This window comes from Plectropomus leopardus, chromosome 3 (assembly GCF_026936395.1).
Source record: "Plectropomus leopardus strain MGB_pleo_1.0 chromosome 3, ASM2693639v1, whole genome shotgun sequence".
NCBI lineage: Eukaryota > Metazoa > Chordata > Actinopteri > Perciformes > Serranidae > Plectropomus > Plectropomus leopardus.
In genome coordinates, this window is record NC_142178.1 from 17,412,129 (window position 1) to 17,439,890 (window position 27,762).

At 35.6% G+C, this 27,762-nt stretch overlaps 1 protein-coding gene across 2 annotated transcripts in view; it reads right to left on the reverse strand.

Annotated features, from left to right (window-relative positions):
* Positions 1-15,946: 15,946 nt before the first annotated feature.
* Positions 15,947-27,762, reverse strand: part of nt5c2b (5'-nucleotidase, cytosolic IIb) — a 31,557-nt gene continuing 19,741 nt past the window's right edge. For both annotated transcript variants that reach the window (XM_042484628.2, XM_042484629.2), the window contains exons 5-18: positions 27,533-27,628; positions 27,338-27,429; positions 27,071-27,128; positions 26,379-26,472; positions 25,109-25,162; positions 24,881-24,964; positions 24,645-24,686; positions 24,403-24,510; positions 23,458-23,524; positions 23,196-23,366; positions 22,773-22,824; positions 22,403-22,463; positions 21,943-22,119; positions 15,947-20,292 (exon numbers count right to left, since the gene is read on the reverse strand). In XM_042484628.2, coding sequence (XP_042340562.1) covers positions 20,020-20,292; positions 21,943-22,119; positions 22,403-22,463; positions 22,773-22,824; positions 23,196-23,366; positions 23,458-23,524; positions 24,403-24,510; positions 24,645-24,686; positions 24,881-24,964; positions 25,109-25,162; positions 26,379-26,472; positions 27,071-27,128; positions 27,338-27,429; positions 27,533-27,628 — 1,429 coding nt within the window. In that variant the 3' untranslated portion in view covers positions 15,947-20,019. The remainder of the gene's footprint in view (positions 20,293-21,942; positions 22,120-22,402; positions 22,464-22,772; positions 22,825-23,195; positions 23,367-23,457; positions 23,525-24,402; positions 24,511-24,644; positions 24,687-24,880; positions 24,965-25,108; positions 25,163-26,378; positions 26,473-27,070; positions 27,129-27,337; positions 27,430-27,532; positions 27,629-27,762) is intronic.

A 27,762-nucleotide genomic window follows, 5' to 3' on the forward strand; every position in this document is an offset into this window, starting at 1 on the left:
GCCATACTATAGCCTTGCTTTTTGGTGATTTTTGACATGCCAAATTATGGTGTTTTTGACCATATTTGCACTTTTAAATGCTATAGCGTGTCTCAGCACGTTATTTTATGCTGTTTGAGGTGTTTTCAGCTGTTTTTGGGACATGTCAATTTTTGACATTTTTGCCATACTATAGCCTTGCTTTTTTGGTGATTTTTTTGACATGCCAAATTATGGTGTTTTTGACCATATTTGCACTTTTAAATACTATGGCTTGTCTCAGCACGATATTTTATGCTGTTTTGAGGTGTTTTCAGCTGTTTTTAGGACATGTCAATTTTTGACATTTTTGCCATACTATAGCCTTGCTTTTTTTTTGTGATTTTTTTGACATGCCAAATTATGGTGTTTTTGACCATATTTGCACTTTTAAATATTATGGCGTGTCTCAGCACGATATTTTCTGCTGTTTTTAGGTGTTTTCAGCAGTTTTTGGGACATGTCAATTTTGACATTTTGCCATACTATAGCCTTGCTTTTTTGGTGATTTTTTGACATGCCAAATTATGGTGTTTTTGACCATATTTGCACTTTTTAATGGTATGGCGTGTCTCAGCCCGTCATTTTATGCTGTTTTGAGTTGTTTTCAGCTGTTTTTGGGACATGTCAATTTTTGACATTTTGCCATACTATAGCCTTGCTTTTTGGTGATTTTTTGACATGCCAAATTATGGTGTTTTTGACCATATTTGCACTTTTAAATGCTATAGCGTGTCTCAGCACGATATTTTCTGCTGTTTTGAGTTGTTTTCAGCTGTTTTTGGGACATGTCAATTTTTGACATTTTTGCCATACTATAGCCTTGCTTTTTTGGTGATATTTTTGACATGCCAAATTGTGATGTTTTTGACCATATTTGCACTTTTAATTATTATGGCGTGTCTCACCACGCAATTTTATGCTGTTTTGAGGTGTTTTCAGCTGTTTTTGGAATAGTCAAATTTTGACATTTTTACCATTCTTTCCATACTATAGCCTTGCTTTTTTGGTGATTTTTTTGACATGCCAAATTATGGTGTTTTTGACCATATTTGCACTTTTAAATGCTATAGCGTGTCTCAGCACGATATTTTCTACTGTTTTGAGGTGTTTTCAGCTGTTTTTGGGACATTTTTACCATTTTTGCCATACTATAGCCTTGCTTTTTTGGTGATTTTTTTGACATGCCAAATTATGGTGTTTTTGACCATATTTGCACTTTTAAATGCTATAGCGTGTCTCAGCACGATATTTTCTACTGTTTTGAGTTGTTTTCAGCTGTTTTTGGGACATGTCAATTTTTGACATTTTTGCCATACTATAGCCTTGCTTTTTTGGTGATTTTTTTGACATGCCAAATTATGGTGTTTTTGACCATATTTGCACTCTTAATTATTATGGCGTGTCTCAGCACGCTATTTTATGCTGTTTTGAGTTGTTTTCAGCTGTTTTTGGGACATGTCAATTTTTGACATTTTTGCCATACTATAGCCTTGCTTTTTTGGTGATTTTTTTGACATGCCAAATTATGGTGTTTTTGACCATATTTGCACTTTTAAATACTATAGCTTGTCTCAGCACGATATTTTCTACTGTTTTGAGGTGTTTTCAGCAGTTTTTGGGACATGTCAATTTTTGACATTTTTGCCATACTATAGCCTTGCTTTTTTGGTGATTTTTTTGACATGCCAAATTATGGTGTTTTTGACCATATGTGCACTTTTAAACGCTATAGCGTGTCTCAGCACGTTATTTTATGCTGTTTGAGGTGTTTTCAGCTGTTTTTGGGACATGTCAATTTTTGACATTTTTGCCATACTATAGCCTTGCTTTTTTGGTGATTTTTTTGACATGCCAAATTATGGTGTTTTTGACCATATTTGCACTCTTAATTATTATGGCGTGTCTCACCACGCTATTTTATGCTGTTTTGAGTTGTTTTCAGCTGTTTTTGGGACATGTCAATTTTTGACATTTTTGCCATACTATAGCCTTGCTTTTTTGGTGATTTTTTTGACATGCCAAATTATGGTGTTTTTGACCATATTTGCACTTTTAAATATTATGGCGTGTCTCAGCACGATATTTTATGCTGTTTTGAGGTGTTTTCAGCTGTTTTTGGGACATGTCAATTTTTGACATTTTTGCCATACTATAGCCTTGCTTTTTTTTTGTGATTTTTTTGACATGCCAAATTATGGTGTTTTTGACCATGTTTGCACTTTTAAATATTATGGCGTGTCTCAGCACGATATTTTATGCTGTTTTGAGTTGTTTTCAGCTGTTTTTGGGACATGTCAATTTTTGACATTTTTGCCATACTATAGCCTTGCTTTTTTGGTAATTTTTTTGACATGCCAAATTATGGTGTTTTTGACCATATTTGCACTTTTAAATACTATGGCTTGTCTCAGCACGATATTTTATGCTGTTTTGAGGTGTTTTCAGCTGTTTTTGGGACATGTCAATTTTTGACATTTTTGCCATACTATAGCCTTGCTTTTTTGGTGATTTTTTTGACATGCCAAATTATGGTGTTTTTGACCATATTTGCACTTTTAAATGCTATAGCGTGTCTCAGCAGATTATTTTATGTTGATTTGAGGTGTTTTCAGCAGTTTTTGGGACATGTCAATTTTTGACATTTTTGCCATACTATAGCCTTGCTTTTTTGGTGATTTTTTTGACATGCCAAATTATGGTGCTTTTGACCATATTTGCACTTTTAAATACTATAGCGTGTCTCACCACGCTATTTTATGCTGTTTTGAGTTGTTTTCAGCAGTTTTTGGGACATGTCAATTTTTGACATTTTTGCCATACTATAGCCTTGCTTTTTTTGTGATTTTTTTGACATGCCAAATTATGGTGTTTTTGACCATATTTGCACTCTTAATTATTATGGCGTGTCTCACCACGCTATTTTATGCTGTTTTGAGGTGTTTTCAGCTGTTTTTGGGACATGTCAATTTTTGACATTTTTGCCATACTATAGCCTTGCTTTTTTGGTGATTTTTTTGACATGCCAAATTATGGTGTTTTTGACCATATTTGCACTTTTAAATACTATAGCTTGTCTCAGCACGATATTTTATGCTGTTTTGAGGTGTTTTCAGCTGTTTTTGGGACATGTCAATTTTTTTACATTTTTGCCATACTATAGCCTTGCTTTTTTGGTGATTTTTTTGACATGCCAAATTATGGTGTTTTTGACCATATGTGCACTTTTAAACGCTATAGCGTGTCTCAGCACGTTATTTTATGCTGTTTGAGGTGTTTTCAGCAGTTTTTGGGACATGTCAATTTTTGCCATTTTTGCCATACTATAGCCTTGCTTTTTTGGTGATTTTTTTGACATGCCAAATTATGGTGTTTTTTGACCATATTTGCACTTTTAAATATTATGGCGTGTCTCAGCACGATATTTTATGCTGTTTTGAGTTGTTTTCAGCAGTTTTTTGGGACATGTCAATTTTTGTCATTTTTGCCATACTATAGCCTTGCTTTTTTTTTGTGATTTTTTTGACATGCCAAATTATGGTGTTTTTGACCATATTTGCACTTTTAAATACTATAGCGTGTCTCAGCAGGTTATTTTATGTTGTTTTGAGGTGTTTTCAGCAGTTTTTGGGACATGTCAATTTTTGACATTTTTGCCATACTATAGCCTTGCTTTTTTGGTGATTTTTTTGACATGCCAAATTATGGTGTTTTTGACCATATTTGCACTTTTAAATACTATAGCGTGTCTCAGCACGATATTTTATGTTGTTTTGAGGTGTTTTCAGCAGTTTTTGGGACATGTCAATTTTTGACATTTTTGCCATACTATAGCCTTGCTTTTTTGGTGATTTTTTTGACATGCCAAATTATGGTGTTTTTGACCATATTTGCACTTTTAAATATTATGGCTTGTCTCAGCACGATATTTTCTGCTGTTTTTAGGTGTTTTCAGCAGTTTTTGGGACATGTCAATTTTTGACATTTTTGCCATACTATAGCCTTGCTTTTTTTTGTGATTTTTTTGACATGCCAAATTATGGTGTTTTTGACCATGTTTGCACTTTTAAATATTATGGCGTGTTTCACCACGCTATTTTATGCTGTTTCGAGGTGTTTTCAGCAGTTTTTTGGGACATGTCAATTTTTGACATTTTTGCCATACTATAGCCTTGCTTTTTTGGTGATTTTTTTGACATGCCAAATTATGGTGTTTTTGACCATATTTGCACTTTTAAATATTATGGCGTGTCTCAGCACGATATTTTATGCTGTTTTGAGTTGTTTTCAGCAGTTTTTGGGACATGTCAATTTTTGACATTTTTGCCATACTATAGCCTTGCTTTTTTGGTGATTTTTTTGACATGCCAAATTATGGTGTTTTTGACCATATTTGCACTTTTAAATACTATAGCTTGCCTCAGCACGATATTTTATGTTGTTTTGAGGTGTTTTCAGCAGTTTTTGGGACATGTCAATTTTTGACATTTTTGCCATACTATAGCCTTGCTTTTTTGGTGATTTTTTTGACATGCCAAATTATGGTGCTTTTGACCATATTTGCACTTTTAAATACTATAGCGTGTCTCAGCACGTTATTTTATGCTGTTTGAGGTGTTTTCAGCTGTTTTTGGGACATGTCAATTTTTGACATTTTGCCATACTATAGCCTTGCTTTTTTGGTGATTTTTTGACATGCCAAATTATGGTGTTTTTGACCATATTTGCACTTTTAAATGCTATAGCGTGTCTCAGCACGATATTTTATGCTGTTTTGAGGTGTTTTCAGCTGTTTTTGGGACATGTCAATTTTTGACATTTTTGCCATACTATAGCCTTGCTTTTTTGGTGATTTTTTTGACATGCCAAATTATGGTGTTTTTGACCATATTTGCACTTTTAAATATTATGGCGTGTCTCAGCACGATATTTTATGCTGTTTTGAGTTGTTTTCAGCTGTTTTTGGGACATGTCAATTTTTGACATTTTTGCCATACTATAGCCTTGCTTTTTTTTTGTGATTTTTTTGACATGCCAAATTATGGTGTTTTTGACCATGTTTGCACTTTTAAATATTATGGCGTGTCTCAGCACGATATTTTATGCTGTTTTGAGTTGTTTTCAGCTGTTTTTGGGACATGTCAATTTTTGACATTTTTGCCATACTATAGCCTTGCTTTTTTGGTGATTTTTTTGACATGCCAAATTATGGTGTTTTTGACCATATTTGCACTTTTAAATACTATAGCTTGTCTCAGCACGATATTTTATGCTGTTTTGAGGTGTTTTCAGCTGTTTTTGGGACATGTCAATTTTTTTTACATTTTTGCCATACTATAGCCTTGCTTTTTTGGTGATTTTTTTGACATGCCAAATTATGGTGTTTTTGACCATATGTGCACTTTTAAACGCTATAGCGTGTCTCAGCACGTTATTTTATGCTGTTTGAGGTGTTTTCAGCTGTTTTTGGGACATGTCAATTTTTGACATTTTTGCCATACTATAGCCTTGCTTTTTTGGTGATTTTTTTGACATGCCAAATTATGGTGTTTTTGACCATATTTGCACTCTTAATTATTATGGCGTGTCTCAGCACGCTATTTTCTGCTGTTTTGAGTTGTTTTCAGCTGTTTTTGGGACATGTCAATTTTTGACATTTTTGCCATACTATAGCCTTGCTTTTTTGGTGATTTTTTTGACATGCCAAATTATGGTGTTTTTGACCATGTTTGCACTTTTAAATATTATGGCGTGTCTCAGCACGATATTTTATGCTGTTTTGAGTTGTTTTCAGCTGTTTTTGGGACATGTCAATTTTTGACATTTTTGCCATACTATAGCCTTGCTTTTTGGTGATTTTTTGACATGCCAAATTATGGTGTTTTTGACCATATGTGCACTTTTAAATACTATAGCTTGTCTCAGCACAATATTTTATGCTGTTTTGAGTTGTTTTCAGCTGTTTTTGGGACATGTCAATTTTTGACATTTTTGCCATACTATAGCCTTGCTTTTTTGGTGATTTTTTTGACATGCCAAATTATGGTGTTTTTGACCATATTTGCACTTTTAAATGCTATAGCGTGTCTCAGCACGTTATTTTATGCTGTTTTGAGGTGTTTTCAGCTGTTTTTGGGGCATGTCGATTTTTGGCATTTTTGCCATACTATAGCCTTGCTTTTTGGTGATTTTTTGACATGCCAAATTATGGTGTTTTTGACCATATTTGCACTTTTAAATGCTATAGCGTGTCTCAGCACGATATTTTCTGCTGTTTTGAGGTGTTTTCAGCAGTTTTTGGGACATGTCAATTTTTGACATTTTTGCCATACTATAGCCTTGCTTTTTTGGTGATTTTTTTGACATGCCAAATTATGGTGTTTTTGACCATATTTGGACTTTTAAATATTATAGCGTGTCTCAGCACGTTATTTTATGTTGTTTTGAGGTGTTTTCAGCAGTTTTTGGGACATGTCAATTTTTGACATTTTTGCCATACTATCGCCTTGCTTTTTTGCTGAATTTTTGACATGCCAAATTATGGTGTTTTTGACCATATTTGCACTTTTAAATATTATAGCGTGTCTCACCACGCTATTTTATGCTGTTTTGAGGTGTTTTCAGCTGTTTTTGGGACATGTCAATTTTTGACATTTTTGCCATACTATAGCCTTGCTTTTTTGGTGATTTTTTTGACATGCCAAATTATGGTGTTTTTGACCATATTTGCACTTTTAAATACTATAGCGTGTCTCAGCACGTTATTTTATGCTGTTTGAGGTGTTTTCAGCTGTTTTTGGGACATGTCAATTTTTGACATTTTTGCCATACTATAGCCTTGCTTTTTTTGTGATTTTTTTGACATGCCAAATTATGGTGTTTTTGACCATCTTTGCACTTTTAATTTATGGCGTGTCTCACCACGCTATTTTATGCTGTTTTGAGTTGTTTTCAGCTGTTTTTGGGACATGTCAATTTTTGACATTTTTGCCATACTATAGCCTTGCTTTTTTGGTGATTTTTTGACATGCCAAATTTTGGTGGTTTTTGCCCTATTTGCACTTTTAAATATTATGGCGTGTCTCAGCACGATATTTTATGCTGTTTTGAGTTGTTTTCAGCTGTTTTTGGGACATGTCAATTTTTGACATTTTTGCCATACTATAGCCTTGCTTTTTTGGTAATTTTTTTGACATGCCAAATTATGGTGTTTTTGACCATATTTGCACTTTTAAATATTATGGCGTGTCTCAGCACGATATTTTATGCTGTTTTGAGGTGTTTTCAGCTGTTTTTGGGACATGTCAATTTTTGACATTTTTGCCATACTATAGCCTTGCTTTTTTGGTGATTTTTTTGACATGCCAAATTATGGTGTTTTTGACCATATTTGCACTTTTAAATACTATAGCGTGTCTCAGCAGGTTATTTTATGTTGTTTTGAGGTGTTTTCAGCAGTTTTTGGGACATGTCAATTTTTGACATTTTTGCCATACTATAGCCTTGCTTTTTTGGTGAATTTTTGACATGCCAAATTATGGTGTTTTTGACCATATTTGCACTTTTAAATACTATAGCTTGCCTCAGCACGATATTTTCTGCTGTTTTGAGGTGTTTTCAGCTGTTTTTGGGACATGTCAATTTTTGACATTTTTGCCATACTATAGCCTTGCTTTTTTGGTGATTTTTTTGACATGCCAAATTATGGTGTTTTTGACCATATTAGCACTCTTAATTATTATGGCGTGTCTCACCACGCTATTTTATGCTGTTTTGAGTTGTTTTCAGCAGTTTTTGGGACATGTCAATTTTTGACATTTTTGCCATACTATAGCCTTGCTTTTTTGGTGATTTTTTTGACATGCCAAATTATGGTGTTTTTGACCATATTTGCACTCTTAATTATTATGGCGTGTCTCACCACGCTATTTTATGCTGTTTTGAGTTGTTTTCAGCAGTTTTTGGGACATGTCAATTTTTGACATTTTTGCCATACTATAGCCTTGCTTTTTTGGTGATTTTTTTGACAAGCCAAATTATGGTGTTTTTGACCATATTTGCACTTTTAAATGCTATAGCTTGTCTCAGCACGATATTTTCAGCTGTTTTGAGGTGTTTTCAGCTGTTTTTGGGACATGTCAATTTTTGACATTTTTGCCATACTATAGCCTTGCTTTTTTTTTGTGATTTTTTTGACATGCCAAATTATGGTGTTTTTGACCATGTTTGCACTTTTAAATATTATGGCGTGTCTCACCACGCTATTTTATGCTGTTTTGAGTTGTTTTCAGCTGTTTTTAGGACATGTCAATTTTTGACATTTTTGCCATACTATAGCCTTGCTTTTTTGGTGATTTTTTTGACATGCCAAATTATGGTGTTTTTGACCATATTTGCACTTTTAAATACTATAGCTTGTCTCAGCACGATATTTTATGCTGTTTTGAGGTGTTTTCAGCTGTTTTTAGGACATGTCAATTTTTGACATTTTTGCCATACTATAGCCTTGCTTTTTTGGTGATTTTTTTGACATGCCAAATTATGGTGTTTTTGACCATATTTGCACTTTTAAATGCTATAGCGTGTCTCAGCAAGTTATTTTATGCTGTTTGAGGTGTTTTCAGCAGTTTTTGGGACATGTCAATTTTTGACATTTTTGCCATACTATAGCCTTGCTTTTTTGGTGATTTTTTTGACATGCCAAATTATAGTGTTTTTGACCATATTTGCACTTTTAAATGCTATAGCGTGTCTCAGCACGCTATTTTCTACTGTTTTGAGGTGTTTTCAGCTGTTTTTGGAACATTCAAATTTTGAAATTTTTACCATTTTTGCCATACTATAGCCTTGCTTTTTTGGTGATTTTTTTGACATGCCAAATTATGGTGTTTTTGACCATATTTGCACTTTTAAATGCTATAGCTTGTCTCAGCACGATATTTTATGCTGTTTTGAGGTGTTTTCAGCTGTTTTTAGGACATGTCAATTTTTGACATTTTTGCCATACTATAGCCTTGCTTTTTTGGTGATTTTTTTGACATGCCAAATTATGGTGTTTTTGACCATATTTGCACTTTTAAATACTATGGCTTGTCTCAGCATGATATTTTATGCTGTTTTGAGGTGTTTTCAGCAGTTTTTGGGACATGTCAATTTTTGACATTTTTGCCATACTATAGCCTTGCTTTTTTGGTGATTTTTTTGACATGCCAAATTATGGTGTTTTTGACCATATTTGCACTTTTAAATACTATAGCTTGTCTCAGCACGATATTTTATGCTGTTTTGAGGTGTTTTCAGCTGTTTTTGGGACATGTCAATTTTTTTTACATTTTTGCCATACTATAGCCTTGCTTTTTTGGTGATTTTTTTGACATGCCAAATTATGGTGTTTTTGACCATATTTGCACTTTTAAATATTATGGCGTGTCTCAGCACGATATTTTATGCTGTTTTGAGGTGTTTTCAGCTGTTTTTGGAATATTCAAATTTTGACATTTTTGACATTTTTGCCATACTATAGCCTTGCTTTTTTGGTGATTTTGACATGCCAAATTATGTTGTTTTTGACCATATTTGCACTTTTAAATGCTATAGCGTGTCTCAGCACAATATTTTATGCTGTTTTGAGGTGTTTTCAGCTGTTTTTAGGACATGTCAATTTTTGACATTTTTGCCATACTATAGCCTTGCTTTTTTGGTGATTTTTTTGACATGCCAAATTATGGTGTTTTTGACCATATTTGCACTCTTAATTATTATGGCGTGTCTCACCACGCTATTTTCTGCTGTTTTGAGGTGTTTTCAGCAGTTTTTGGGACATGTCAATTTTTGACATTTTTGCCATACTATAGCCTTGCTTTTTTGGTGATTTTTTTGACATGCCAAATTATGGTGTTTTTGACCATATTTGCACTTTTAAATGCTATAGCGTGTCTCAGCACGATATTTTATGCTGTTTTGAGGTGTTTTCAGCTGTTTTTAGGACATGTCAATTTTTGACATTTTTGCCATACTATAGCCTTGCTTTTTTGGTGATTTTTTTGACATGCCAAATTATAGTGTTTTTGACCATATTTGCACTTTTAAATACTATGGCTTGTCTCAGCATGATATTTTATGCTGTTTTGAGGTGTTTTCAGCTGTTTTTGGGACATGTCAATTATTGACATTTTTGCCATATTATAGCCTTGCTTTTTTGGTGATTTTTTTGACATGCCAAATTATGGTGTTTTTGACCATATTAGCACTTTTAAATACTATAGCGTGTCTCAGCACGATATTTTATGTTGTTTTGAGGTGTTTTCAGCAGTTTTTGGGACATGTCAATTTTTGACATTTTGCCATACTATAGCCTTGCTTTTTTGGTGATTTTTTTGACATGCCAAATTACGGTGTTTTTGACCATATTTGCACTTTTAAATGCTATAGCTTGTCTCAGCAAGTTATTTTATGCTGTTTGAGGTGTTTTCAGCAGTTTTTGGGACATGTCAATTTTTGACATTTTTGCCATACTATAGCCTTGCTTTTTGGTGATTTTTTTGACATGCCAAATTACGGTGTTTTTGACCATATTTGCACTTTTAAACGCTATAGCGTGTCTCAGCACGTTATTTTATGCTGTTTGAGGTGTTTTCAGCTGTTTTTGGGACATGTCAATTTTTGACATTTTTGCCATACTATAGCCTTGCTTTTTTTTGTGATTTTTTTGACATGCCAAATTATGGTGTTTTTGACCATGTTTGCACTTTTAAATATTATGGCGTGTCTCAGCACGATATTTTATGCTGTTTTGAGTTGTTTTCAGCTGTTTTTGGGACATGTCAATTTTTGACATTTTTTCCATACTATAGCCTTGCTTTTTTGGTGAATTTTTGACATGCCAAATTATGGTGTTTTTGACCATATTTGCACTTTTAAATATTATAGCTTGTCTCAGCACGATATTTTATGCTGTTTTGAGGTGTTTTCAGCTGTTTTTGGGACATGTCAATTTTTGACATTTTTGCCATACTATAGCCTTGCTTTTTGGTGATTTTTTGACATGCCAAATTATGGTGTTTTTGACCATATTTGCACTTTCAAATGCTATAGCTTGTCTCAGCACGATATTTTATGCTGTTTTGAGGTGTTTTCAGCTGTTTTTAGGACATGTCAATTTTTGACATTTTTGCCATACTATAGCCTTGCTTTTTTGGTGATTTTTTTGACATGCCAAATTATAGTGTTTTTGACCATATTTGCACTTTTAAATACTATGGCTTGTCTCAGCATGATATTTTATGCTGTTTTGAGGTGTTTTCAGCTGTTTTTGGGACATGTCAATTATTGACATTTTTGCCATATTATAGCCTTGCTTTTTTGGTGATTTTTTTGACATGCCAAATTATGGTGTTTTTGACCATATTTGCACTTTTAAATGCTATAGCGTGTCTCAGCACGATATTTTCTGCTGTTTTGAGGTGTTTTCAGCAGTTTTTGGGACATGTCAATTTTTGACATTTTGCCATACTATAGCCTTGCTTTTTGGTGATTTTTTGACATGCCAAATTATGGTGTTTTTGACCATATTTGCACTTTTAAATACTATAGCTTGTCTCAGCACGATATTTTATGCTGTTTTGAGGTGTTTTCAGCAGTTTTTGGGACATGTCAATTTTTGACATTTTTGCCATACTATAGCCTTGCTTTTTTGGTGATTTTTTTGACATGCCAAATTATGGTGTTTTTGACCATATTTGCACTCTTAATTATTATGGCGTGTCTCACCACGCTATTTTATGCTGTTTTGAGGTGTTTTCAGCTGTTTTTGGGACATGTCAATTTTTGACATTTTTACCATTTTTGCCATACTATAGCCTTGCTTTTTTGGTGATTTTTTTGACATGCCAAATTATGGTGTTTTTGACCATATTTGCACTTTTAAATACTATAGCTTGTCTCAGCACGATATTTTCTGCTGTTTTGAGGTGTTTTCAGCTGTTTTTAGGACATGTCAATTTTTGACATTTTTGCCATACTATAGCCTTGCTTTTTTGGTGATTTTTTTGACATGCCAAATTATGGTGTTTTTGACCATATTTGCACTTTTAAATGCTATAGTGTGTCTCAGCACAATATTTTATGCTGTTTTGAGGTGTTTTCAGCTGTTTTTGGAATATTCAAATTTTGACATTTTTACCATTTTTGCCATACTATAGCCTTGCTTTTTTGGTGATTTTTTTGACATGCCAAATTATGGTGTTTTTGACCATATTTGCACTTTTAAATATTATGGCGTGTCTCAGCACGATATTTTCTGCTGTTTTTAGGTGTTTTCAGCAGTTTTTGGAATAGTCAAATTTTGACATTTTTACCATTTTTGCCATACTATAGCCTTGCTTTTTTGGTGATTTTTTTGACATGCCAAATTATGGTGTTTTTGACCATATTTGCACTTTTAAATGCTATAGCGTGTCTCAGCACGTTATTTTATGCTGTTTTGAGGTGTTTTCAGCTGTTTTTAGGACATGTCAATTTTTGACATTTTTGCCATACTATAGCCTTGCTTTTTTGGTGATTTTTTTGACATGCCAAATTATGGTGTTTTTGACCATATTTGCACTTTTAAATGCTATGGCGTGCCTCAGCACGGTATTTTATGCTGTTTTGAGGTGTTTTCAGCTGTTTTTAGGACATGTCAATTTTTGACATTTTTGCCATACTATAGCCTTGCTGTCATGGTCATTTTTTCCATATTCCAAATCATGGTGTTTTTGACCATAATTGCACTTTTAAATGTTTTGGCTTGTCTCACCACGCTATTTTATGCTATTTTTAGCAGTTTTTGGGACATGTGAAATATTGACATTTTTGCCATACTATGGCCTTGCTTTTTTGGTGATTTTTGACCATATTTGCACTTTTAAATGCTATGATGTGTCTCAGCATGTTATTTTATGCTGTTTTGAGGTGTTTTCAGTTGTGTTTGGGACATGCCAGTTTTTGACATTTTTGCCATACTATAGCCGTCCTGTCGTGGTCATTTTTTACCATATTCCAAATTATTGTGTTTTTGACAATATTTGCACTTTTAAATGCTATGGCGTGTCTCAGCACGGTATTTTATGCTGTTTTGAGGTGTTTTTAGCTGTTTTTGGGACATTTCAAATTTTGACATTTTACCATTTTTGCCATACTATAGCCTTGCTTTTTTGGTGATTATTTTGACACACCAAATTATGGTGTTTTTCAAAATATTTGCACTTTTAAATGCTATGGCATGTATCAGCATGTTTTTTATGCTGTTTTGACGTGGTTTCACTTGTTTTTGGGACACTTCAAATTTTGACATTTTTGTCATACTATAGCCTTGCTGTCGTGGTCATTTTTTCGACATTCCAGATCATCGTGTTTTTGACTATTTTTGCACTTTTAAATGCTATGGCGTGTCTCAGCACGATATTTTATGCTATTTTGAGTTTTTTTCAACTGTTTTTGGGACATGTCAATTTTTGACTTGCTTTTTTGGTCATTCTTTCAACATGGTATTCTATGGGTCTTTCAGCGATTTTTCAATGTTTTTTCAACACAACATGCCTCTACATGCGAAACTAAGTGATTTCCAGCTGTTTTTTGGACATGTCAAATTTTGACATTGTGGCCATAATATGGCCGTGCTTCTTTGGTTTTTTTGGACATGATAATTTTTTACATTTTCGCCATACTATAGCCTTGCTTTTTGGTCATTTTTTCAACATGCTATTTTTTGTGTTTTTCAGCCTTTGGGGGATGATTTTTCAAAACTGTATACTATAACATGCCTCTACTTGCTGTACTAAGTGGTTTTTAGGTGTTTTTTGCACATGTCAAATTTTGACATTGTTGCCATACAATAGACTTGCTTTTTTGGTCATTTTTTCAACATGCTATTTTTTGTTTTGTTTTTCAGCCTTTTGGTGATGTTTTTCAAGGGTGTCTACTATAATATGCTTCTCCTTACAAAACTAAGTGGTTTTTAGCTGTTTTTTGGACATGTCAAATTTTGACATATTCACCATACTATAGACTTGCTTTTTTAGTCATTTTTTTAACATGCTATTTTATTGGTTTTTGGGCAGTTTTTGGATGTTTTTCAGCACTATATTATAACATGCCTCTACATGCTATACAAAGTGGCTTTCAGCTTTTTTTTGTACATGTCAAATTTTGATATTTTTGCCATACTATGGCTGTGCTTCTTTGGTCAGTTTTTCAACGTGCTATTTTTTGTGGTTTTCAGCCTTTTGGGGACTTTTTTTCAACACTTTGTACTATTACATGTCTCTATAGGCTATACTAAGTGGTTTTCAGCTTTTTTTGGACATGATCATTTTTGACATTTTCGCCATACTATAGCCTTGCTTTTTTGGTCATTTTTTTAATATGCTATTTTTTGTGTTTTTCGGCCTTTTGGGGGTGTTTTTTCAACATTGTATACTATTACATGTCTCTATATGCTATACTATGTGGTTTTCAGCTTTATTTTGGACATGTCAAAGTTTGACATTTACACCATACTATAGCCTTCCTTTTTTGGTGATTTTTTCAACATGTTATTTTTTGTGTTTTTTCGGCCTTTGGGGATGCAGCCTGAAATAGCCTGAAAAAATTGGACTACATCATTTTGTTCAAAATAACATAAAAAAGTTACACATTACATCCAAAATAATATTAAATAACACCATACGTTAATATGTCATCCACAATGCCATAATAAAGACGTGCTTTTGTATGTCGTCCAAAATCGCATTAAAAAATCCATAGCACAGTATGTCTTCCAAAATGGCATTAAAAAGCCATATTTAAGTCTGTTGTCTAAATATGACAAAAAAAAGTAATACTTTAGTGCCATCCCAAATAGCTTAAAAAGGTCTCATTATAGTATTTCATCCAAAATAGCAAATATAATATCATACTAGAGTCCAAAATAGAATAATATATTCACAGCATAGTATGCTGTCCAAAGAAGCACTAAAAATTTATATTATATTATGCTGTCATATCAGCGTAGGTCGTCCAAAATAGCATAAAAACCTAAAAATAAAAATAACATGAAAAAGTCTTGGTCTAGTATTTTGTCCAAAATGGCAGTTCAAAAAAGTCAAAATATAGTATGTCAAATGTTGATTTAAGTGCACATCTATTCAAATGTATCATGTTAGATTAATATGTATTTCACATCGGCTTTCAGTTAGTGGCAGAGGAAGTCATTTTATACTTTAGTAAATATGGCAATTGTAGAAACACTCCTTCATTCAAAATCTTGCTTTTTCAAAAGTACAGATATTACCATACTTGGTAAAGGTAAAAGTACCCTTTATGATTACAAAAGTAACCATGAAGGGACATTTCAGAATCATATATATATATATATATATATATATATACATATATAACTGGATAATATATGTATATATATTATATATGTATTATGTATATTTTGAAAATTTTGATTTGTATGAATAAATATGAATAAAACTGATGTGAAATAGTAAAGCTGGTGCTATTGCTCCATAATAGTACAACATAATTCAGAATTTTACATTTCACATTTACATATTTTGTACTAAAAATTTAAATCTGCATAGCATTTAGTCAATAACTGCAGTGGGGTAAAAAGTACAATACTTGCTTCCAAAATGAGAAGTATAATTGCAAAGTAGCATTAAATCAAAATTCACAAAGAGGATGCCTACCCCAAAATTGTACTGAAATACAGTATTAGAGTTAATGTATGTGCAGTAGTTACATTCCTCCACTGGTTTCAGCAGTACATATATTATTTACAAATAAATTAGAAATTATCAAACCTCCTGCCAAATGGTGAACCTAGTAACTGCCCTCTGCAACCAGCTGGTAATCCACCATTGCACAGTTGTAACATTTTAACAACAGAACAAGAAGAAAATTATGAAAAACTATCTTTATTCTACATTTTTATGTAATTTACCTCAATGTACAGTCTGCAGGATAACTTCTGGAAACAAACAAAACACTGTTCAGGAGAACATGAATTGATATGCATAAAAACAAAAGATTAGTTAAGAAAATAAAAGGTGACTCTTTTGGCACCTGCTGTTAGTGTAGATGCACTCGGGGCATCACAACAATGGATAAAAATCTTCTAAAGTATGCTGACCTGTTCGTCAGACTTTAGTTAGTTTTAGGTCTGAGCAACAGACGTCTGTAGTACTGTATAAAAGTTTACTAAAAAAAAAAGAAAAAAAAAGACAAAAAAATAAGAAATGGAAATGTCTATTTACAGTTCTGTAAACCAAGACCATTTAAAAACACGAGCTTAGAAAAATAAAAATAACCCCATGGTGTTGATTACAAGTAATATATCTGTTACGGTACTGAACATGCTATTCACATTTCCCCTCACTGTAAGTTTCTTTTTTTCCCAGGGATTTTTTTTTCATCCCTTTGTAAACTACAATGGCAAATGTCAAAAATAGCTTTTTCTAAAATGATGCAGTCCACACTGAAGTAAAACCAATGCTACCATAACTACCTTAGTAGAACGAATATGCTCGTAATTTTCACATGCATATGCAAAATATGCAAAGAAAAGACAGTTGACTAGGTCTTGTTAGTAACGCAGCTGCCTCTTATAGCATATCCAGTTTTTCTATGTTTTTAAAACAAAATCAAAATCAAGAATACAAATATTTCATTTGTAAAGAAAAAGAAAAAAACAAAAGAGAACTAACGGCTGTCATATGTTTCTTTACGTCCTACAAGCTTATATCCAACATATCAGCACACAGAGTTGCAGTTAAACACATTTACCTTTCTGCACACCACATCAAGCCAAACCAAAAATTATGTAGACGGCGTGTTTCTTCCCTTTTGTGGCCTAAATCAACAGGCCAATCCAACACTTACAGGACTGACACAACATGTCAGAGCTAAGTACAAAAGTAAGGAAAGCTGACAGGACTAACTGGTTATAAACACTGGTTAAAAAAGGAAAGAAAAGAAAGATCAAGTCACCATGTGTTGAAATTCAGGCAGCTCTCTTTGTGTTCTGCATACTAACACTTATGCATCTCGACAAACGTGTTAGATAGAGACAAATTGGTTAAAGGCCCTGAATCAGATTCTCACTGTGGGTGCTGGGGTCGTACACAAACACACCACTCTCTAAAAAGAGTTTTAACAGTGTCTGTTATTTCACATTAGAAATATTCAAGTTTCTGCGTTTCTTAGTACACAACGCACTAGTCTGAATTGGGCGGGGCTCTGTTGCAAAAAGGTGATGTCACATACTTTGGTTTACCATCAGGATTACATTTAGGATTGTGCAACATTTAATCCAATTCTGATGACAGGTGGTGGGTTGTTTGGTCACTAGCCAAGTTAAAACCCAAATTTAATGCACATTTGAGATTAATGAAAATGCCAATTACTGCATGTTTCCATCCATTCAATTATTGGTTACAAACATTAGTTGGTTCGAACAGGTGGTGATGCTCCTGACACTCTCCAGTCAGGAGCCATTAACCCTTTGAAACCTGAGCAGATTGGCTGGATTTCTTTCAAAAACATGAGAAGAATGCAAAGTTCAACTTCAGATCAGATCTAGAAGACCTGATCTAAAAATGAGCAAGAAATTAGTTAAAGAAAAAAAGAAAATTATTTGAAAATTATTATTTTTTAAAAAATGTGAAATGAACAAGAAAGATAAAAACAAACAAACAAACAAACAAACAAACAAGGAAATTACCCTGGAAAAGTGCTTAAAAATAATAATTTTGTAACAAAATTGGAAATATATAATTAAGATAATTACAAATAGTTTTTCCCTCGCTTTTTTCTTTTTTTTCCCTAGACATTTTCCCCTTTCTTTTAAATATTATTTTCTAAATCTACTAATTTCTTGCAATCTGTGAAACATTTTTGCCAGGTTGCTCAGTTCATTTTTCCCATGTTTTTGAAAGAAATCCCACAAAATTGATGTTGCTCCAGGTTTCAAAGAGTTAAAAACAATGCAGAAGCATGTGCAACGAGAAGAAGTAATTAAAAGAGTACCATGCAAACCTTGTACGGGTTAAAAATATCCAAATTTTGGTTTGAGGAAGGTTTACAATCTTGCCATAATCTCATGTTTTTATGTGTCACAAATTCAAATCTGTTCAGTCGCCACGAACCACACATGCTATTTATTACGTCATGATACAGTATATCGGAAACGTCTATTTCTTTGTTTCATTTTGCTGGTGCTCTCCACCTTAGGTAAGAATAATAAACTTTATTTGGATATTTCAATGTTTTTTCATATTTCTTGCTCTTATCTTAGGTTTTTGCAAATTGAAAAAGGATGGATGGAAACAGATGTACTGTCAATTGAATCAAATCATATCGAAAACGTCAGGCAGATTAGCTGAGCTTTTTTCTCAATAAATAATACCATGGGATGTTTTGGTTTTTTTTTCAACCGTCATGCTGCTTATTTGGATGCAAATGCAAAGTCGAGCACTTAAAAGTCAGAGATCCTTATTCAGGTCTGTACAGCTAGAACCAACACTATAATGAAATCTTTACTTCAGGGTTCAGAGGGCCAACGAAGAACACTGAACACACTCTGTCGCCACATCTCCCCCAGAAGATAACACCAACAAGTCAATCAGTAGATTTAAAGAAAAACACCTATACACAACACAACAAAGCCCCAAAACCAAAGATAAACAAAGCAATGCTAAGCTATGCAGACCTACTGAACTGAGCTTTATACTGTACATCCGTAAAAAAGCGTCATTTTCTTGCATACTGAGGCCACTTTCACGCTCCTGTTATCCGCAACAGGGATCACTTCACACATCTCTATGTTGCTTGAACTGGTCATCTCCCCTTCAAAAATACTCAAGTTTCATCTTGCTAAGTAACCGAGTGAGAAAAATACTGCATGTTAGCTGCTCGTGCCATTAAACCTGACAGCTACTTCCAAAAACACTCCTGTACTGTAGTTCAGGGTTGTCATAGAGTCTGGTAGCATAAAAATAAGGTTACAATACTCTGTCCTCATTGTTGCTTGGTAACAAAATATCAGTTCAAGAGCCACTTGTGTACCATAACGTGTTCTCTCCACTAAAATTCAAACAAAAAATGCATGTGTTTAAAGGCGTACTGTGCTTCAGTGCTCCTGTGCTTCAGTTTAGTACAATGGAATCTGAGCTTAACATCACTTAGGATGCTGCAGTCTGAGTGAGACAGACACACAGACACACACAGACACACACACACACACACACACACACACACACGCACACACACACACACACACAAACAGAAACATACACCCTCACATACCAGTTAGAACAAAGTACTCCTCCACAATGACAAGAAAAGAGACTAAACTAAACATATGAAAAACTGAATGTTGTTCCCATGTTGCATAAAAAAATGTGTTTTCATACAGTATGTGCATCCTTTTTTTAACACCAGAACTGAGCAGTGCTTTCTGTTTGATTATAGTGTGCACACTGCGCCATCGAGGCCATTCTGTTACAGTTTACTGACCAACATCTGATGGATTTAAATGTGACTACCTCATTTAATCCACCAGGAGGTCTCACTTTATAATAAACATAATTAAGTGTGTGATGTTCTGTCTGTCCGACGGGGAATAGATATCAAATTTAACAAATTAAAAGTCATAACATGTTTTTTTTTTAAATTTTGTTTTGTTTTCTGTTTTTTTTTTTATGAAGCTAGGAAGTTGGGATTTAGAGGACCAAGCATGCGTACAGTCTTCTGACAGTCATACGATCTGTCTCACTACTGGTCCTTTTGAATTTCCTCAGAAACCACCAGTATGTGTGCATGTGTGTTTGTGTGCATACAGTATTGATATAAACACACACACATACTGGAGATGTTCATCCTCCCTGCTTTACTTTGAGAGAGATAACTACCTGACTCTACAGGGAAACATGAGAGGGCAGGAACAGGAACGTGGCTTTTTTTCTGTCTATCTTATTACTCTTCTTCTTCCTCTTCCTCTTCCTCTTCCTCCTCCTCCTCCTCCTCCTCCTCCTCCTCATCATCATCCTCATCGTGGCAGTGAGTGATCTCCTGGGGAGTCTGGGGGAACAGGTTAGGAGGTTTGATTTCACTGAAGGAGCGGGTCAGCTGGTTGCGTTTGCAATCCAGGTCCTTGCAGTCGCTGCAGTGGGTACGGTTGCGCGTGGCCAGCGGTGACTCCAGGTCCATGTCCACGTGGGCGTGTTCAACTGTTGACTCATGGGGCATCTGTGGAGGAGGGAGGACGAAACGTAAAAAAAAATAAAAACATGGAAACACAGGCCGACTCGGAAGAATCTGCTTTTTATTCACCCAGCAGGTTTTGCCTCAGTCTTAATATTGAACCTTATTTGCACCTCACTGTTTGCTATTTTGTATATTTTGAACCTACGATCATCTAGTTTAAAATTTAGTTTTATATTTGCTATATATTATATTACATACATTTGCTTTTCTGAAGTTATTTTAGTCTTTACATATTGGACATTTGTATCTGCACTTCTCTCACTTTGTATTCCAGCTGCTGCACAGCAGTTTCCCTCTGGATAAATAAAGTTTCTTTATTTATACTTTCTTATCTGATATATCTTATCTTTCTTTAGGGTGTTTTATAGAATGGGCAAAATCTTTATTCACTCCCCTCTGTGGAACAGAGATTATAAACCCAGAAAGCTTCTCTCTGCTTCAAAAGGAAGATCGTATCACTCTCCCTCAGTTCCAGGTTGACTTCATCAATATCAGAAACAGAAATATCCACTGTTAACTGCTAAGTCTCCAAAAAAGCCTACTGTGTGTTTTATATCTCTTCTTCTTAAAAAAAACAATCCACATGTTCAGCATTGAACTCCTTTAACATTGTCAAACACTTAAAAAAAACAGCATCAGAACTGATAAAGCAGAACCAGAAATACTGTTTTTTTTTTAATCCAAGCATTTTTTTTCCTTATCAAAATCTCGCACCTACCCAAAACGCAACTCAACTGACTCTTTGGTCAGAGATTCTCAAACTGGCCAATGTAGCCTCCAGACGCTAGCTAGCTTCACACAGAGATGAGGAGCAGGCTACACAAGACTGGTAAGTGACATCACATGATACTTTATTACTTTATTAGATTCCCATTTAGTTTCCCTTTTAATGTTCTATGATCTGCAAAGAAAGACAAGACACGCTGAAGAGATATGTAAAGGCCTTAAGCATGAGAAAGCATTGAAGAATCAGAGTTTAATGCTGCTGAATATAAGCAGGATGTGGAGAATTTTTCCAAGCAAACAGTCTTAACACAGTAATAATGACTTCAATGAATTTTGAGACCCATGTTAGACCTTTAGCACCTGGAAGGGTTACTGGTCTTTACTAAGCCTGATCTTAGCTGCTAAGTCAGTCTTTGTTAAGACCAGTCTTTAGAATGGACATTACATCAGTTGCGCCAACCAAACTTAAACCTAGTCTGAATCACGTCCTGTCTTAGCCATGTTTGTTCATGTGAATGCCCAGCAACTATGACTACTACTGCATTGCGAGTTCTAGTTAACAATCTCCCACTGTCTTGCTAATGTGTTGCTAATCATTTGTCATTTATGACATTTTTATAATGGATGATCAGAGAAAAAGAAAGGAAATTTCTCAGAAATGTAGATTAAAAAATATAATAAAGATGTATAGGAGAGGCGCATCTGTGGTTGACTGACAGCAGCTGGCAGGTGGAGCTCTACAAATACAGTGAATGAAGAGAAAAACAAACTTGGCTCTAGCTAACAGCGACGGACATTGTCTTGTTCAGGGTATTGAAACATAAGGACAACAACTGCACCTGGGTGCTAACTTTTTGAGGGTGTTTGGTTTAATGCAGCTCTCTCAATTTACATTCAGATACCCACCAGCACATGTGCTGCTCTGAAGAGGTAGCTGAAAGGGTAATACAGCAAGTTGATGAAGGAGGCTGCGTACAAATCGGCGTAACGCATCACTTGAGAGGCAAACAAGGTCTGTCTGGAGCCACTGCGAAAGAGGCTGCCCATCATGCCGTAGCACATGTCCATGTCGTGTGTCACTTTCTAAAAAAGGCAAGAAGAGAAGACACCAGTTACACTGAAAAACTGCACCACCTGCTCATTGATACGACTGAATAAACTATTACCTCAGCGGGCTCTGAGAGAGTGGGCTCTTTGATGAGGAAGTGCATTATTGTTAATGATTAGACTATAGTAGAAACATCAGCTCTATTAAACACACTGTAAATATGGGCGTTAATAACTTGGCCGTCTCCAGGCAGCCAGTGTTAAAAGTCTGTGGAAAGGCCTGCTGTTGTCATAGAAACGACAAAGATAAAGGCCGTACCTTGACTCTCCTCTGAATAGTGCTGATGTCGGGCCTCTCATTACTGCTGCTGTCCAGATGTCTGAGGAAGGATGGGGAGAGAAAGACAATGATCAGGGTGGATGGGTGGGGGAGGGGAGGATATTGATATCAGTTGGCTGAAAGGCAATGTGTAAAAGAGGTGGTGCAACAGCAAGTCGTGCCAGGCTATAAATAACATCAGTGAACCTGGTTATCAGGCGACCTGCGAGAGTCGACCCTTTGGACTTTAGCCTAATGACCCCGGCTGTCCTCTCACAAACACACGCTGTTATTGCAAAACGCAGCAGAACTGGTTAAAAAGACGTGATGAGGAGGGAGGTGGGGGGAGGCTAAAGATCAGAATTCTTACTTGTAAAGTTCTGCCAAGAAAATGTCCAGGCCCTGCAGCTCCTCGAATAACGCTGAAAAACACCAGAAGAGGGTGAATCTCATGTAGTCCTACAATGCAGTGCGTGAGCAGTGTTCTAGTATTACTCAGCTCCAGTGTAAAAGCAATAAATATGACTGATTGCTTTGTTAGAATGCGACTTTCAAGAGTCAGTGTTCTTATTATTATATGATCTTTATCATGTTTACTTCTTTTTCTGAAACATGAAGGGCTGACATTGCAGCTGCTGATCTAGGTCAGGTCCCTGTTGCCTGTTTTCTAATGCCAGTGAGACTTCAGTACGACTAAAAATAAGTCAGGGTGCAGCTACATATACATCAACATACAGTCAAACGAGTACATGTCACCACATGTGTAGGCCTGTGTTTATGCCTGCAGACTCACAGCTCTTGTCAGTCCACACGTGCAGCTCCTGGGCCAGCTCAGGTATGACCAGGAACGTCCTCCAGCCTTGACGCTTCTTGGACTTGAGGATGTCTCCAAAGATATGGTCCCCGATGTAGACGATGTCCTTCCCCTTGGCCCCCAGCAGGTCGCACACAATGTCTGAGGAACCTAAAGGAGAATAACGTGACATTAACACACCTGAAAAACATCAATCATAACTTCTAAACACAGCTTAAAACTAGGTCAAAGAAGGTCTTACCTCCAGAATAGACTATGCCATGCTGCAGAGGTCCGGTGTAGGTTCCTATCTTTAAACGCCCCGTTGTCTAAAGTAAAGAACACATATCGTTGCATTAGACGGGTGAAAGGGAAGCTTGGCACAAATTGCCATGAGTCAGTTTTATAGACATGATTGAAGCTATACAATAAAACACATTTTTACATGTAGGAATTGTATTTTTAAAGGCTAAGAAATAAACTTAAATTTTATAAACCTTAAGAACTGCACCCAGTTTGTAACCTTTTCCTTGACCTTTCATAATGGACTTCAGCTAAAATACCTACAGTCCTTACAAAATAAAACAACCCATAATGACTCATGCATGTTTTGAGACAAAACATGTTTGTCTTGTTACATGAATTCAGCCTTCTCCACTTCAGATTGACTAGATAAACAGCCCCATAGCACAAGAAAACAATGCCTCCACACTGACAAAAAAATAGTCTGCTCTTCAGATGCAACAAAAGAATGATTTTTTTAGCAAAATATGACAAATGGTGAAACAATGTGACAAGTCATAGAAAGATCATATTCCTCTAGAGAAGTGGCCAATCCATTGAAGGATTATTTTGCATTTCCTTTTTTCTGTCATATATATAATGTTACAATGTTGGATGTTCATTTTTAACATGACCATGTTACATTGACCATGTAACAAGTAAACGTGTTCTAGTTGAAACTCAAAATACCAGTATGAACCTGAAATTAAGCATAATAGGTCCCCTTTAAATTGTATTGACAACCATCCCATGACTGAAACCAAAACTTTCACCTTTTAATCAAAGTTTTTCACATTATGTTACTTTATATTATAAAGCGGTCATTCAACAGGGCTGCAAGATGTCCAAATACGACAGCATTCACATGGGGTGCAGCTATTAATAATGTCTTCTCTGTCTCAGCTGTGTGTCTGTGTCTACTCACTGTGTCAACTTGTCTGAGCACCGTACCCTCTCCAAAGAACAGCGGCTTCCTGGCATCCACCAGGATCAGATCAAAGTAGGATTTCCAGGGCCGGTGGGAGGTACCGGGCTGGATACAAACACACACACACACACACACACACACAAGCAATAAAGTCACACATACACATATGAGCATAATGTGTCCTTCACCTGTATAGTAAAAGTGTGGTCAAAGGGAAGGGGTCAAAAGCTATATTTTACCTTTGGACCATGGGGGAAGTCAAACAGGTAGGTCATGATTTTCTGTGAAAAGACAACACAGACAGACAGTCAAATCAAACGCAGCAGATGATACAGCTGCTAACAGAGGAGTAGAAAATCTAAGAAATGGATCTTAAGTTAATTCTCCACTGTCTGTTTTACCACTGCATTTTTTTTTATTGATGGTTTCCTCTAAAAAGAAAATGTCTCTACCATAGCTGCAATCTTATACTCACATCAGTGTATTTGTAGTCACTGTTGGTAGCCAAGAAAACCTTGGCTACTTCATTCATCCTGCTGAGGAGAAGAGGCAGCTTCCCCTGGTGGGAACAGAGAGGAAGAAAAGCTCTAAGCATCTTTAACCAGCCTCTTCACAGAGCACAACAAGAATGTGGTACACTTTGTGAGTGCATGTACGTATGTGTGTGTACTTATAGCATCCTTGATGAATACCAAGTACTTACATCTTTCACTACATATTTCTCCAAGTTCTCAACAGTCTTCTCCTTCAGTGTACCCTGCAATGCGAGACACACTGAATTACAGTCTGCACAGATACCATCTTCTACGGTTAGAAGAATGCCAGTTCATTTCATTCAGTAACAGTTAAGTATCAGTCCTCAGAAACAGCCCACGCACAGCACGTGGGGACTTGTGGCATTTAGCTGTGAGTTGTACAGGATGTGTAAGTGGAGAGCAGCAGTGACAGCAAAGCAAGATTTTCCTCTTCAGCTCATATCTTTTTTTAAGCTAATAAAAAAAAACCCCTACTCTGAACACCATTTTTCATCTGTTGCCAAAAAAGGACTGACAGCACAGAATACATGAACTGCTTATAACTTTACAAACCCACCACTCTTACTAAGACAGACAGAGGCTGTCAAAATAAAAAAAGACTTCATAAATGAACTGATATGCCATTAAATGTGCAAAAAATAATATCAAAAATACGCGGAGGAAATAATTAGATGATAAAATGTGACATAAATTGATTCTTCAGTTTAAATTTGCTTCTTTTTTATTAACCTTTGCATTTATTACTATTCTATTTATTTACTTAATTTAATTTACCCTTTTACCATTTTTTTCAAAACTGTTTTCTTTTTTTATTTTGTTGTTGTTGTCTTTGATACTTTTACATCATTCAGTGGCATTGAAACTGCTATACAAATGAAAACACCTCATTAAAATATGACAAAAAAAGAAAAAAAAAAAAACAGGCGACCCCAGACCCTTGCTTTCTGATACTCGAGGTCTGAAAACAACAACTTCCTGTATGTCCACCACAGATGTTTTAGATGGCTGTTTTTTTTTCTTGCAATGTTGTTTTGAGTATCACAGATATTAATAGCCCCAGAGGGCAACTAATATCCTGTTAGCTTCTCCCTTGACAATTTGTCTCGATATTGGCTGAGTTTCTACTGTATGTAATTTGGTGATTCAAAGTCCCAGTAGATAAATCCTAGACTGCTCTCGCACAGTTTGGTTTAGTTGAACTCTCGGGTATGTATGCTCGTGTGAAAGTTTTCAGTTAAACTCTGGTGCGGACTGAACAACCAGACCGACACCACATGGGAAAAGGAGGGTCAAGGTTGCAGGTTGCCATCAGCAGTGAGCATATTCACATCCAGGCAAGAGCATTACAGAATACACTCATATTAAAGCAGCAACCATGCATTAATGTGAAGTTTAATAATAGACTTACTGAGGTTAAAAACATCATAGGTGTCTTACCTTGAAGTGGACCCAGTCGACGGCGTCACGGACGTCCTGGAACATGCTCTTATAGGACATGAAGAGGTCGCCATCTTTGAAGCCGGTTTCACAGCTGGGGGAGAGGAGCAGAGACACACACGTACACAGCCGTCGGACAGGCCACATCTTTACAGAAGGTTTTCAAAAACATGACATTTGTTTTTTGTTTGCTTTTAAATGGGATAGCCTTCCCTTGTTGGAGGGGTCCCCAGCCAAACAGGAAAGCATTCTCCCCCTAAAAGACCAACAACCAGGTTTCAGAGGACAAAGGACATGCAGCCATTCCAGATTACATTCTCAACAAATTTACAGGCCATTATATCTCCTTACTGTGACATTTAAAAGATTATTTTATAGCAACATTAAGATTTAATTCTTTTTTAAATAGTTAGTGAGAACATTTTTCATCACTATCTCATTCTCATAAGAATCCATGCTTTTTGACAGTTAGTAGAAGAGATTAATAAATCATTGTTACAGGGTTCTTTGCCTGAACTCCCATTTGATTTCCATTTTAAAACAATTAGCTTAGATTAGCGGTTGAGACACCTGGACCCTCCCATGCTGCAGGGCTTGCTCTTGACCCAGTTTGGCTTGCAACTGTCTTTGTGTCACCATGCGGTGCCCAGAAACTTGTTGCATGATGGACAGTGTTATAAACAGCTCCTTACCTTGTGTATCTGTCACAGTTGGAAAAGAAATCCACAAGGCAAGCAAAGAGGTAGGTCTCTGTGAGGGAAAGAGGAAGGCACGGAGAAGGTGTCAGTGATGAAACAGCTCGATCAAATTGTTTTAAATCTGCAGTCAAAGTTTTTTGCTTGGACCTCCCATAATGACATGTTCAGCTTTTTAAATCATAAAAGATAAAGTTCATTCTCGCTTTCTTAATTTCTCTTTAACGGTCCCGTGGTATTCTCCTCTGCACTCAGAGACGTTACCTGGCAGGTTGAAGAGTGTGTTAAGGATATAAAAGCGCTCTGTGTCATCTCTCTGGATGAACTTGTTTGGATACCGTTCACGGATCTCAGGGCTGGGGAAAAAATTAAACACATGACATAACATAAACATTGACATACTGTATGATGACTTGCAATCTTTTTAAGAGGATGGGGGAGAATGCCAGACACACTCACCCTCGGAGGAAGTTGAATCCATGGACACAGACCAGGATATTACCATAGGCGTCAACCTTCAACAGGTTTCCATACATGGTATCAAACACAAGGCCCCTGAAAGTAGCGGAAAATAAATGCTCGTGTAAGTGTACAATAAAGAATTGAACTTTTCTAACTTATCTCTTAATCATAACATCTGGAAATTTAACTGCTTTCATTTGTGATGTGATTACAGATATCATCAGGAC